The 14,388-nt window shown below is 23.9% G+C and overlaps 1 protein-coding gene across 1 annotated transcript; it reads right to left on the bottom strand.

The window, feature by feature from the left end:
- Window positions 1–8,201: 8,201 nt before the first annotated feature.
- LOC114166399 (stem 28 kDa glycoprotein-like) lies at window positions 8,202–9,327 on the bottom strand. The gene is made up of 3 exons (XM_028051125.1): window positions 8,902–9,327; window positions 8,620–8,829; window positions 8,202–8,524 (listed from the first exon to the last, which is right to left on the bottom strand). The coding sequence occupies exons 1-3, from the start codon at window positions 9,267–9,269 to the stop codon at window positions 8,344–8,346; spliced, it is 759 nt and encodes a 252-aa protein (XP_027906926.1). The 5' UTR covers window positions 9,270–9,327; the 3' UTR covers window positions 8,202–8,343.
- Between the last annotated feature and the right edge of the window lie 5,061 nt (window positions 9,328–14,388).

The raw sequence follows: 14,388 nt of genomic DNA, 5'->3' as shown, positions 1-14,388 counted from the left end.
GTTTTGTTCTTTAAATAGACGATGACAGAGGCAAGTTCTGGGGTATTGATCACTCCTCACAGGAAAAAATAGACAAACTTTTTTATTGGTTGAGGATATAGAAATGCAAAGGGTGTGTCTTTGGGACCGTTGATGTAAAAATAAAATTATTTGGATGATCTATTATTTATTACATTATTATATTCACTGACAATATAATTATAATTCGTATCTATTTTAGGTTTAATAGGTGGAATGGTATCCAATTTTATTTAAATATTTCGGTTTAGTACTTTTTTTTTAAAATGTGTCATTTGAGTTTTAATTTTTTAAAATATGTTTTAATTAGGTTTATTTAAAAAAAAATTATTAATATTGTTAACGGTCAGTGGTGGAATTTGCTCGATATTTATGGGGTGCCAAAATATACTTAAAATTTATATATTTAATTATGGATCCGTAAGATTATTTAACTTAATAATAATTGAATCAATACTAAAATTTTTAGTTATATTTTGTTTTTAATGTAAATAATCATATCGTCAGCAAAAAAAAATCCATCTTCCGTATTATTTTGCAGTCTTATTTTGATAATTTTTATTGTAGAAAATTATCTTTCTGATATAGTTGTAGAAACAAGAAGAGTTAAAATAAGACGAGACAGATTAAAAAATCAATGAAATAGATGTAATTGATTTCCTATTTTTGTCAAAGATTGATTTTTTCTATTTTCTTCCTCACAGTAGCTTCCATTTTATCACTTTTAAATAATTAATTTATTCTTTTATTTCTTCATCAATATACTTATATTTAAAAAAAAATACTAAAAGATAATTTATCATAATCTAAATAAAAATTGTGATATGTAATTAATAAAAGAAAAGTATATGATAATCAAGTCACAATTAAAAACCAGTTATTAAAAAACACTTAGTGCATTGCTTTTTCTTGATATTTATAAAAATGAATATACTAAATACTCGTGAGATAAAAAATAATATTAATTATTAAACTAATATTTCACTATCAATTGAGAAAAAAAGAATTACTTTTCTCTTCAATAATAGAAGAAAGCATACAAAAATGAGAGCACAAAATAATGAATTTGTGTTCAACTTTCTTTTTTACTTCATAAACAAAAGAAAACAAAACAAGTAAAAGTTTAAAGTGGATACAATATGTGAGAAACTCAAAAAACAGTGAGAGACAAAATAAAAAATATCTTAATAAATTTATTTATTTTTTATTAAATTTAATTTTATGTTTTATTATTTATTAACATTAAATGTTACATTTTATAAAATAAATAAAAAGATACCTATTTTAATATTTATCAATTCCTAATATATATTTTTATTATTTAAAAAATTCCAAAACATTAAATTTCTTATACATAATTTAAAAAATTAAAAACAAAAAAAAATTCATATAATATAAATAAAAAAAATCAAAAACGTTGGGGGGCCATGGCTCCCCCTGTCCCTTCCTAGGTCCGTCACTGTTAACAGTATTAATATTTTAAATAACTTAAAAAATTAAGTATTGATATTTATATTAAAATTTAATGACAAAAGTCATGAATAAAGTTAACACGTTAATCATTTTTGCTTGAAAAGATCTTAATTGAGTAAATTTTCCGAAAGTTATGACTCAATTGACACTTTTTAAAAAATAGATATCAAAGTGACATACATCTGAACGAAAGTGAGTACCAATAGACTAATTAAACCATTATTTTACTAACAAAACTCAGATCATGGCAAGAATAACAAATTAACTAAAAATGCGAATAATACTTATAAGAAAGTCGTAAATATTAAATCAAATTTCATTTTAAAACAAAAATAATACAGTAATTTCACATCAAAAAATTAGTTAAAATACTGATTTTCGTATATTACGTAATTAAATTATTTACAATTTTTTTTTATTAAAATATTAATAAAATAAAAACTGTTAGGTAGTATATCATTACATCTAGAATGAATTTGAGCTGAGATAAGAGAGTGAAAAATAAAGTTGTAAAAAATGGAAAAATTTGACACATGTAATAGATAAAAAAAGTAATTAATAAAATTGTAAAAGTATAATTTTTTCAATGAAATTCTCATAAAGAATAATTTTGTGACTTCAACATTTCCAAATCTCTTCATTTTTTTCCTTTAAAACAATTAAATTAAATCAATTAACAGAATTGATTATCTTGCTCCCAAAATCGATTATCTTGTCATCGTCATAGAAGTGATTCTCTTCCGCCAAACTCTAATTTATCCAACAAGTTACCATGTATCACTTACTTTCAAAACTGTTAGACATATAGGACTTGACAGTTTAATTTTACTTATATTTCAAAACCAAGGATAATATTTTGGTATTAACCAAAATTGTAAAAAGTAAAAAATATAGTTATCTTTTAGGCTACTATAGTTTAAGATGTGTAACCGTGAGGCCTGACACACCTTGTTTGTTTCAAGGAGTTTGTTGACCAGCGAGTGATAGCGAGAATGTTGAGTGTTCGAATCAAGAGAGTGGAATGAAGTGAGGATCCGTATGAATTTAATTTTTTAATATACAATCTAGATTCTATCTAAATGCAATAAAATAGATTTGATATATGATAAAAATATAGTTCATCGGGTTAATATTGATTAAGATTAAAATTCATATATATTTTTGGGTTAAAATGTTTTTTATTTCTAAATTTTCGTTAAAAACTAAAATTAGTTTCTCTTTCAAATTTTACGCTAATTTAGTATTTCATTCTTAGAAACATGTGCGTGATTTTAGAGTCATTGTAATTAAATTTTGGTAAGTTTAGTTGACATTTTAAACGCATTTTTTAATTAGTATTTAAGTAAAAATGTGTCAAACAGTATAAACAACTCAAATACTATTATGCAATGTGTTTGAAACGTCAAATAAATTTAACAAAATTTAATTAAAATAATTAAATTCACGCATTTATAAAGTTTGGAGACTAAATTGAACAAAAGTTTCAAAGAGAGACTCATTCTGATGTTCGCTAAAAGTTAAGGGATCAAAATCATATTTAACATTATTTTTTAATTAGATCATCTAGATTTGATTTTTTTTTCTAATCAAATTTATTATTGGATTAAAACTAAATTTTATCTAATTTGTCAATAAGATTAAATTCAATGAGATCAATGTGATATATCTACCATTACATCCATTAGATATGGGTTAGGCTTACTCAGGCGGACCCTTCATCTTCAGCCTACTCCAGTCGACCTTAGGTCCTATTTGACTCAGCTCATCCTTGAATGCAATCGACACAAGCAAACCCTTGATGTGCCAACCTATGACTAAGGTCAAGTAAGGGTTTTGGTTAGGGCACAACTCTTGCAAACCTTCAACACAACCAACTCGAGCGGACTCAGCCTGACCTTTGACCCAGTCAAATTAGTCAAATTAGCTTGCCTGGTTGTCGAACAACCGTGGCCAATCTTTGGTCGGGCAAATTTCGATCAAGGACGACTTGATGAACCCTTGGTTAGGTACAACTCGGGTTGATCTTTAGCCAGTGACAACTCTGTTTGACTCTCTTTTTGGAATGCCTCAAGTTTATCCTCAATTTGAGGACCTTAAGTGCAATATGATGTTGGATTTTCAAAACCCTAAAACAATCCTATATATATTTACTCCAAATCTAATTAAGTGGAATGTCTTTTAGATTTTGAAAATCCATAAATTTATCCAATCCAATTATATGGATTGGATTTAAATTCCAAAACCATGGATTTTGATTTAGGATAAATCCATTTAAATAAACCTAAAATAATATGGATTTAGATTATGTTGGACATTATATTAGATCTTTTGTCCACCATTGAAATGAAGTAACGAATTTGTGGGAAATAGGTGTAATTGTATCTTCGCCAAATGGCCCTTCCGTTTTTTCAACTCTTTTTTGCATTTTACCATATATGTGAAGTGAAAGAAATGGATTCTCGGCAGGGAGAATAGATTATGAAGAAGGGATGATCAATTCTTCATAACTAAAATGGTTAAAACATAACACAATTTCAATTTAGTTTTTTCAGAATTATAATCTAATGGGACTTCGATAACTTCAATTCATGTATAATAAAATGGTTTAAGTTTAGTACGAAAAGGCGTGCCAAATTTACGCAACTTTTAAAACTTGTACCATTCGATACACCTTGAAAAGACCAAATATGTCTTCTTCTAAAAAATTACAAACGTGTGTACCATGAAATCCACTTGCATGAACTAAAACCAAACTTCGAAAAGTTGTTTTTGTTTTTAAAACGTGTGCAGCTTTAAATTTTAATTCCCTACATGGCTTTTAATATTTTCCTAAATATTTCATAGTTAAACGTTTTCTTATATTTTGATAAAAATAATGAAATTTTAACTTATTTTATTTTACTTATATTTAGTTTATCATTTTAATAACTCTTAAATTATCGTATTTTATTATTAGAAAAAATTAAAATAAATAATTAAAAAATAATTAAAAATAAATAAATTAAAATATCATTATTTTTTTATAAAAATTAATAATTTTAAGTTAATTTACCCTGTTTATTTTTTGTTTGCGTCTTAAACTAAAAATTTAAGAAATTATATTTTGACACTTATTTTTTTCTCTTACTTCCTATTTACAGCCTGCTTTACAAATAAATAATATTTTTTATTAATAAAAATATTTATAAAGAAAATTTTAAAATAAAATAATAATTTTTAAAATTGTTAAATGAAAATATAAAAAGAAAAAGTTTCAGCATAACAATTTTCATAAACTTTCTACGAATCCGTACATGTAGGAAGGGTTCGAAAAATTTTAATACAATAACCATGATAACTTTTACTTACAATTTATAGTATTTTTAAATGTTTATCTATTTTTTCTTTTTTATCTTTTTAAATTTAAAAATTGGTTAAAATATTAAATATGTTTTTATCTTTTAATTTTTAATAAAAATTGAAATTAACATTTTTTATAAATTTTAAATCAATTTAACTTTTAAAATTTTGTGAATTTAATTATTTAAATTAATTTTTTAAAGTTTATTAGATATTTTATGTATTTTTCTAAATTAATATTAAAGTAAAAATATATTAAATAATATAAACAAACAAAAATATTATAATAAAATATATTTAAAATATTAAATAAAATTTAATAAAATTTGATTAAAAAAATAAATCCACGTATAAAATTAAGAGAATAAATTAATTTAAAATTAAAAACAATTAATTTTAATTTTTATTAAAATTAAAAGATAAAAACATATTTAATCTATTTAAAAATATTAATACAAGTTATAAACAAAAATTATTAAAATCTTTTTGTTACGCTACTTTTACTTTTTCAGTTTGAAATGTTGAATCCGTACATGGTGTAGCAGAGAGTTTCAGAGAAACGACGGAGGCGTGGGACAACGACGGTGAATTTTGAATGAGAAAAGAAAGCAAAATATTTGGTTTATCCAATGGGAATAGAGTAGTGTCAGATCCTTTCTTTGACCTACAAATTAAAGGATTGTCCTATACTACTACTTTTTTATTATTTAAAATTCATAGTACATGAGTGAATTATGACAAAGCTGAGTTTTCTGCAGCTATAATTAGGAAGCATCTTCAGAATAAAGCAAAATGCCGTACCCGTAATTTCAGCCTCTCCAGTAATAAAGTAACAAGAGCATGGTAGGTAAGGTAACTGTTACATATTTTTTCACCATTAAACCATTTCAAAAAATAATTTTCACAAAGTAACCTTTCTCAATATCAAAACATATTATTTATTCAACATATTTGAGAATTAACTTGATCAAAATTTTTAGAAGCTAAAATAATATTTTTAAAATTTATATATTTAATTATTATATATATATATATATAACTTAATATGATTATAATTATAAAAAAAGTTACATATAATGATTGTTCATCGTTTTATAATATTTTTAAGTTTATTAATATTTAAATTATAATTAAATTTTTCACTTATTTTTTATTTTCAATATAAATAATCATATTACTTTTAAAATATTCATCTTTCATTTTATTAATGTGGATATATTAATTTACAAATTTTTAGAAATTTATATTTAAAGTTATTCGATGAACAAAGAAAGTATGTTATCTTGTTTTCATCTTTATCAGTAATTCTTTTTTTATTATTTTTAAAATTTAAATTTATTGTTTTATTTTTCACCATTATAACTATTTAAATAATAGAGTTACATTATTTTCTTTAAAAATAAAATAAAATATACGAAAAATGAAGACAAAAATTATAAGTGTGGGTGCCTAAATTTTTCTTTCTTCCATAACAAAAGAAAATATTTAAACACGAGAGATGAATATAACATATAAAAAAACAATGAAAAATAAAAAATATCTTAATAATTTTTTTCTTTATTATATTTGATTTTATATTTAATTATTTATTAACATTAAATATTGTTATTAATAAAAAAATAAAATATATTTAATTTAATTTTCATTATATTTTAGTATTCTACTACTTAATTTGAAAAGGCATATATTATTTAAAAAATTTAAAAATACATCTAATTAAAAAATAAAAATAAAAGGTTTTGGAGGGTGAAATTCGATCTATTTCGATCACCCATGCAAAACGGACTTGAAATTCGATCTTTACTGGGTTTTTAAGTTTTTAGATCTATTTATCTCATTTTTATTAAATTTTGAAAAAGTACTTATGGAATTTGATTTCCAGAATTTTGAGTAGATTTTTAATATTCCACAATATTTTTTACAAATAGATTTTAGTTTTTTAAAACCGAGTTTTTAGCATTAATCATATTATTTCAGATTGTGCATTCCATTCTTAATAGCTGAATTGTCCTTATGAATTCTGAATGATGAACAAATCTTGTAATAAATACTGTTGATATAGATTATTTGCAAATTTGCTTTCTAGTGATTTTATTGGGAAATAAAAATTGGTAACTGTCATTTGATTGAATATAAAGAAAAAAAAAAGTTAAAATTGAAATTGAATATAAATAAATCCTTTCACGTGAGAAGGGACGAAAAAGTATCAGAAAGTTAAAAATAGGCTCAATACAAACATAATCAAAATGTTAATAACAGAAGGGTTTTGTTTTAAAATAAAGACATTTAATCTATTATGTTATCAAAATAATTAATTGTGATGATTGTTTTATTCTGTACAGTTTTCTCTTTTATGATATAGTAAGAATACTAATGATAAAAAATTTGAGTGTATATGTTGAATAAAGATAAAAAATTCGTAAATTTATTTTCTTAGTATCAACTTTAAACAGTTATGATGAATGAGATTACGTGTAGAATGATATCAGTAATTTGAAATACTTCTCCTTAAGAAGATACAACAATGTGAATATATCAGCAATGGAAATGTAATGATTTTAAATATTTTTCGGACAGAAAATATACTCATCGGAAAAGTATATAAAAATTTGTGTAACTTTTTCTTCTCAATTTGCTCAAAATGGAACGATTCATGGTGGGGCATGACCATTTTTTCTTCTTTTCACTTTCTTGCTGCTAAGACATTATTAACAACTAGAGAAAAAAGAAGTTTGTTTTCTTTTTCAGTTTTTAATGATATTTATTCCAGAAAAGTTTAAAACCAACACAAAAAATTCAAACTTAATACTTTTGTGACAATTCGTGCTTTACAAAAATTAAAATTGTATATAATACTCATTAAATTGAGTAAATGGTAATATAATAGATTATGAGTAAAATATAAATGGCTAAATTCCATTTTAAATAAAAATTGTTTAGTTTTTATTTCTCTTTCACGGTCTTTGCCAGATAATAGAAAATAGAAACTTTGAGAGAAAAAAAAAGACTAACGTAAGAAAGTAGTTTTTGTTTCTTATTTACACAGGAAAAGCTACAAAAACGTGTAATCGCATTTTTCACACTTCCACTTTCGATGCAGTGCAATAACAACCAAATAAGTTTCACACTCAACACTCTAATTTCATTTAATCAATTAAAGATTACTTTGCTTAAAGAGTGATGAAACTGTATAAGGAAGTTCACTTTTTAAATTGATATAATTTCAAATATATATATATATATATTATGTTTAAGAATGTTCTAAAGATTCTCATTAGGTTTAGCATTAAACAAACGTTTTCGTTTTGTTTTGTTTTTGTTCAAAACTTAATTCCACTAAAAGAAAGAGATAATTTTTAAAGACAAATACCTAAAAGTATCAAGAAACATTACTCAGAATTAAACAAAGTCATGCAAAAGAGCTAGTTAGGCTCCTACTCTAACCCTCTTCATCAGCACATTACATATCTTATTTCATAGGTTTAGGAGCAAGTTAGGTTAAGGTTTCAGGTCTCAACCAATGTAGTACATGGGATTAGGCAACTTAAAACTCCTTAAACCTCTGAAACTTCCCATCAAATCTGTCCACTGATCTCCAACATTTCCAATGATTCTGTAACCACTTTCCTCCAGTTTCCTCCTCTCACTTGCTTTGTAAGTAAGTGTTGATTTCCCAACATACGCAGCTGGATCCCTGAAACCAAAACACAACACGCTATGTTAAAGTCCGCAACTTTAATCACCAAAATCTGTTTCCACAAGAACAACTCATGAAAAAACGAAACTCACTTCAGAATCAACTTCTCCCATTGGTCAAATCCAACATCCTTCAAATTGGCAACAGTGATAGCTCTCTGAGAAACCAATCTTTCGGTTAAAAACACAACCTTGATGCCGAGAGACAGGAGTTTGTCGTACAGCACAAGAGTCTCAGGTAGCGCGTACGCCTCTCCTTCAGCAACCCAGTTTGCAAACGCTGTAGCATTAAACCGCTCCACCCTGTGAAAATACGTAACATAACATGAAACTCATGAAACAAAGTAAAACAAAGAACACTTTCTTTAAACGTACCCGAACCCATGTTTGGAATAGTATTGGAGATTACAGAGCAGAGTCTCGTCCACGTCGAACACAAATACGTCTTTGTCAGTGATGTTGAGGGTTTTGGCGTAAAAATAAGCTTCACGACAAACAGTTTTGGAGTCTGATCTGTATTGATCGCCTAGAACATAGTCTGCTACGAACTGTTGGCATGTTTCTGGGACGGTTTTCCATTTGATGAGGTTGTTTGCTTCCACGCCAAGCCTCCAACTTGCGCATAAAACCTCCGTGGAGTACTGCCCGACATGGCCGGTTTTCAATCGGAGAGGGTACATCTGGTAGTCTGTGGCATGGCATGCTACCAGAACTGTAGCAACGAACAGAAAGAGGACCTTCATTTTTTTTTTCGCACTGTTTCAACTTTCACAAAAGATTTTGGCTTCTTCTACATGGAGGGTTTTGTTCTTTAAATAGACAATATGAAACTGTTACCTGAGGTGTTGAAGAGAATAGACAGGTGAAATTTTATTTATTTTTATTTGTTATTGTTTTAATATTATTGTAATATAATATTAACTACTTAATCGATTACAAAATAGAAAATGTAAGATACATATATAAAGTATTTATGACATAATATAGTTTTTCGAGTAAATATGTAAAAGGTTTAATAATGTGTGAAGTGTTCATTATTACTTTGCCCATTATCTTAATTGTATATATATGGAGAGATTAAATTGATTAAATAAATATTTAATTCAATCCATTTAAGACTTTACCATTTTTAACCTTCGAGGGTTGAATACATTTTCTTCAACTCCCTTTTCTAACGATTTATGAAGATGACTCAAAAGTGTAGTGAAAATAATTTTTATTAAATGTCTGGCTCTTAGTTAAATTGTAAATAACTATAGAAAATAAAATACTATGATTATTAAACATACTACAAAGCTAGATTTAGACATTAATTGCGTTTGATATTTATTTTTAAATATTAAATTAAATTCCCTCAACTAATGTATCAGTGTAAAACACTATAAGAAAATGTCTTGTTAACAAAGTACTAATTTTAGTGGTTATAAATTTTTAGTTACTATAGTAATCAATTTAAATATTAATTTACAAAATAAAAAATTATTCATTACTAAAATAATTATTATTATGAATAAAAAAATTATAATTAATCGTTAAATTAATCACTAATTAATTAATTAGAGACTAACTTAAAAATTAATTCCTTTGGTAACAAAAATCTTGGTAGCTAAAATCTTGATAACTAAATTTTAAAAATTAATTTAAAGATCAACTATAATTTTTTATTTATAATAGTGATTATTTTAGTAATCAGTAATTTTTTATTTTATAAATTGATCACTATAATAACTAACAACTTTTGATCATCGAAATTTTTTGTTGATCAAACATTGTTTTTGTAGTGAAAGAAAAAAAGAAACATAATTAATATAATACCATGTTATTATATAATTCAAAAATGATATAAAACTAAAGAAATATGAAATAAAATTTTATTAAACCTTATAAACATTTACATAATATATCTGATTATTTATAAATGTACACGCCAATTATAAGGTAAAATAATGTAAGTAATTTAATCAAGGGAGATATATTTGGTGTGTGAGAAAAAATATCATTTGTAATTAATTATTTGATTCATTACAACAAAAATCACTTTAAACAACGACATAAAATTGTAATCTAAATTATAAAAATCCTGATCTAAATATTATAACACATATTTGTAGACGTGGTATAGGTGAGTATAGCTACAGGTAATATACAACTGTTTAGTACGATAATACTTTTAAAACCGTTGCTTAAAATATTCACAATTGACAATAATTTTTTCAGGTTAATTTTTAGACTTTACCTACATTTTTAAACCACATTTTTTTCTGGTTTTGTCCACATAATTTAAAGTAACAGCTTTTATGATATTTATGCAACATTTATAAAAATGTTGTTTATTATATGTTTGAGCCACATTTATTCAATCACTGTCTAATTTATTATGATCTAGACTACAAAATGTTATAGTGATTATATTAAATTTAAAGTTTGTTTTTGAAAATATAATTTCCAAAACATAAATATTATAACTTCATAATCAACCATCTTTCAATTTTAATTCATACTAATTTTTATTAAAATTAAAATAAGGTTATTTCGGGATTCACAATATTATTATTTTTTTATCACATTAATTAAAAAGGAGTGGCTTGACTTAATATAAAATGATAGAAAAATAATATTTTGCATTACAATTTGATAAATCAACGTAATCGCTAGTGATTTTGTATGTATTCCTGCTTAGAATCATCTGTGTAACTAAAAACTCACATACAATAATATATATCGCATGAGATTATTCATCATTTCAATATCTTATATCGCATTAGGTCCTTGGTAAAATGTGATGTTTTGACAGAAAAAGTTAAACCTATATAGGCCAACCAACATGTTTCATTCCACATAATCAACCAAAACAACAAAGAAACAAAAGCTAAGAAAAGATACATTTTGGTAGGCTTCAAGTAAATGGAAAAGGTGAAAGAAAAAAAAAAGTAAAAAATGATGTGGGACCCAATATATATATATATATATTTATTATTATTATTATTATTATTATTTTGAGTGAAAAGAGATGCAGAAAAAATGGGAGTGTGTAGAGTGTGGCATTGAGCAAGAAGTACATTTGATAAAGACATTTGACAAAGATACACTGCACGAGATTTTTTACCATCGAAAAATGATAAAAAAGATGTTCAAAAGAAAAAGTACGTCTAGTCTTATTTCCCATTAATAAGTAAAAAACAAAGACAAGGATAATAACCTCAGTACTAGTAGAAGAAATAAGAAAAAGTTTAGAGAAATTAATAAATCTTTTATATATACTGTACAATCATCAGAAAAAAAAAAATCACAGATATCCAATAAAGTTGGCCCATAAATACCATAAATATATTATATAATATTGGTATATTTTAAGCGATTATATAGTGAATCTCTTCAACCAGAATAGACAAGAGTGCAAGAGTATCAAAATTATATCTTGAATCGAACACTTCTTCTAAAAAGTTTAGGATGTGTTTAGTTCAGTACTGAAAAATCGATTTCAGTTGAATCAATTTATCAATAACGTATAAGCAAGAATTAATAACGTAATTTTTTTAAAAAAAATTAATTAATTTTAAAAATCAAACACATATTAATTTTACTTTAAAAAATCAATTCTAATAAATTCTATAACAATTAGATGTAGAATCAAACACACACTCAATTCCAAGTCTCAATTCCATATTCGAATTTTGTAAAAAAAACTTATATAATAGGATTGGATTTGATATTTTTTTAGTCGTAAAAAGTAATAAGTATTCTTTACATGTCTCAAATTTTAATTTTAACATATAAACATGCATTTTAAAATAATAAATGATTTGTCTTTTAGTTCTTTTGAAAAATATGAATAATGATCTTGATGAACATAATTTTAGTTCTAACATAGTGCAATGACTTCTTTTATAAAATGTCATTTTTTTCATTAATATCAAACGAAAATAATTTCAAATATGTATTATGAACTAAATTTGAAACATTTGCAACATAATCTTTGGAGAGTCTAGGGTTATATTTATTTTTGGTCTTTAAGTGAACAATATAATTAGTCTTTATTTGAATTTTTTGTTAATTTTTCAATTTAAAAATGTGTGAATTTAGTCTGTTTAACCAAATTTTGTTAAATTTATTTATTATTCCAAATACATCTCTCAGCTAACATTGATTTTTTTGTTGACAAATAACTCATCAAACGTATCTCAACTAACATTGAATTTAAAATTATTAAAGAGTATAAATAACTCAAATGTTATTATCAGACGCATTTGAAATATTAAATAAATTTAACAAATTTGATTAAAAAAATAAATTCATGTATCTTTATAATTAAATAACTAAATTAGACCAAAACAAAAAAAAAAATTAAATAAAATAATTTTAAATAAAAATAAAGAAAAAATATTTAATCCTAAGTTTTTAACTTTTTTTTATATTCATTAGTCACGTCACTTTTTTAAATATTTTTAATTAAACTTATTATACATATTTTATTTTATAAGATTGGTATTCTATGTAATATTTTAATTGATTATATATATATATAGGGGCGGATGTTCATCGGGGAGGCCCTCCCTAAATTTTGAATTTTTTTAATTATATATATATATATGTATATAATATTAAAATTTTATTGAATTTTTTAAATTTTAGGTAATATATTTTAGGAATTAATAAAAATTAAATGGTTTTATTTCTTTTATAAAGTACAATATTTAATGTTAATAGATAATAAAGAATAAAAATATTTATATTTAATTTCTTGTTTGGTTCCTGTTTTTGTCAAGAAATTGACACTGAGATTATATTAATCATATCAAAAAGTAAATCATTCATATTAAGAGTTCCAATTTTAATGAAAGAATCATCTACCCGTTTCAAGAAATTTAAGTAAAAGACCAAATTGCATTAATTTTTCAAAAATTTGGGACCAAATTGAGACTAAAAGAATTGGAGGACCAACTTAACATTGTTAAAGGAAACATAAATCAAAAGAGTACTTAAACCAAATATTTATTAATATAATTTTTATTTTCCTTCTTATTTTCTTTTTAGTTTTTTCACAAATTGTATTAATCTCTCATCTCATATATATATATATATATATATATATATATTTTTATATTTTAAGAAAAAAAAGTTAGACACAAAATTATTTTTACTCTCATTTCTGATTTATCATCTTCCTTTCTTGTCTCACTTGATAATGAAAACATTATTTTTTTTATCTCATCAACTTTTTGCTTATTCATTTTTTACGAATATAAAAAAATGTATCATGTATTTTTTTCATAATTGATTTTTAATTGTGACTTAATTATAATATATTTTTCTTTTAATAATTATGTGCCTCAATTTTTTATTAAATTATGATAAATTATTTTTTAATATTATGTACAAAAAATATATATTAATAAAAAATAAAAGAATAAATTCATTATTAAAAAGTGATATTAAAAGGAAACTATTGATGTAAACAAAATATATTATATTTCTTCATATATTTTGAAACATTATAGTCAAATTATTTAGAGCAGTATATTAATGAAAAAATATAATATATTAATGAAAAAATATAATAATCTTAAAATTATATTATTTTGACACCTCCAATATTTTTAGTCAAGATCCGTCACTATATATATACTGTTGAATTGACATGCTTTGAAGAATCTTTCTGAATCCAGAAGTACCGGCTATTGTCTGATAAACGCTGTTACTTTTGTTACTTTATTCAAATGTAATGATTCCATTTTAAATGGAGCAATAGAGAGGGTACGTGTTATAGGCTTTCTTATTTTCCACATAATTTGGGTTCAAATATTTCTCTTCTAACTTTCTTGTCACTTTTGCTGCTATTTTTTTTTTTTCAAATTTTGCACA

This window comes from Vigna unguiculata, chromosome 10 (genome assembly GCF_004118075.2).
Source record: "Vigna unguiculata cultivar IT97K-499-35 chromosome 10, ASM411807v1, whole genome shotgun sequence".
NCBI classification, from domain to species: Eukaryota; Viridiplantae; Streptophyta; class Magnoliopsida; order Fabales; family Fabaceae; genus Vigna; species Vigna unguiculata.
This window is presented reverse-complemented; position numbering and strand designations above follow the sequence as displayed.

What these genes read in the sequence shown, in the direction of transcription:
- LOC114166399 (XM_028051125.1), bottom strand. Translation starts at nt 9,269, where the DNA reads ATGAAGGTCCTCTTTCTGTTCGTTGCTACAGTTCTGGTAGCATGCCAT. An exon ending in TATTCCAAACATGGGTTCGG is followed by an intron (nt 8,830 to 8,901) that starts GTACGTTTAAAG and finishes GTATTTTCACAG; the next exon opens with GGTGGAGCGGTTTAATGCTA. An exon ending in TGGGAGAAGTTGATTCTGAA is followed by an intron (nt 8,525 to 8,619) that starts GTGAGTTTCGTT and finishes TTTTGGTTTCAG; the next exon opens with GGATCCAGCTGCGTATGTTG.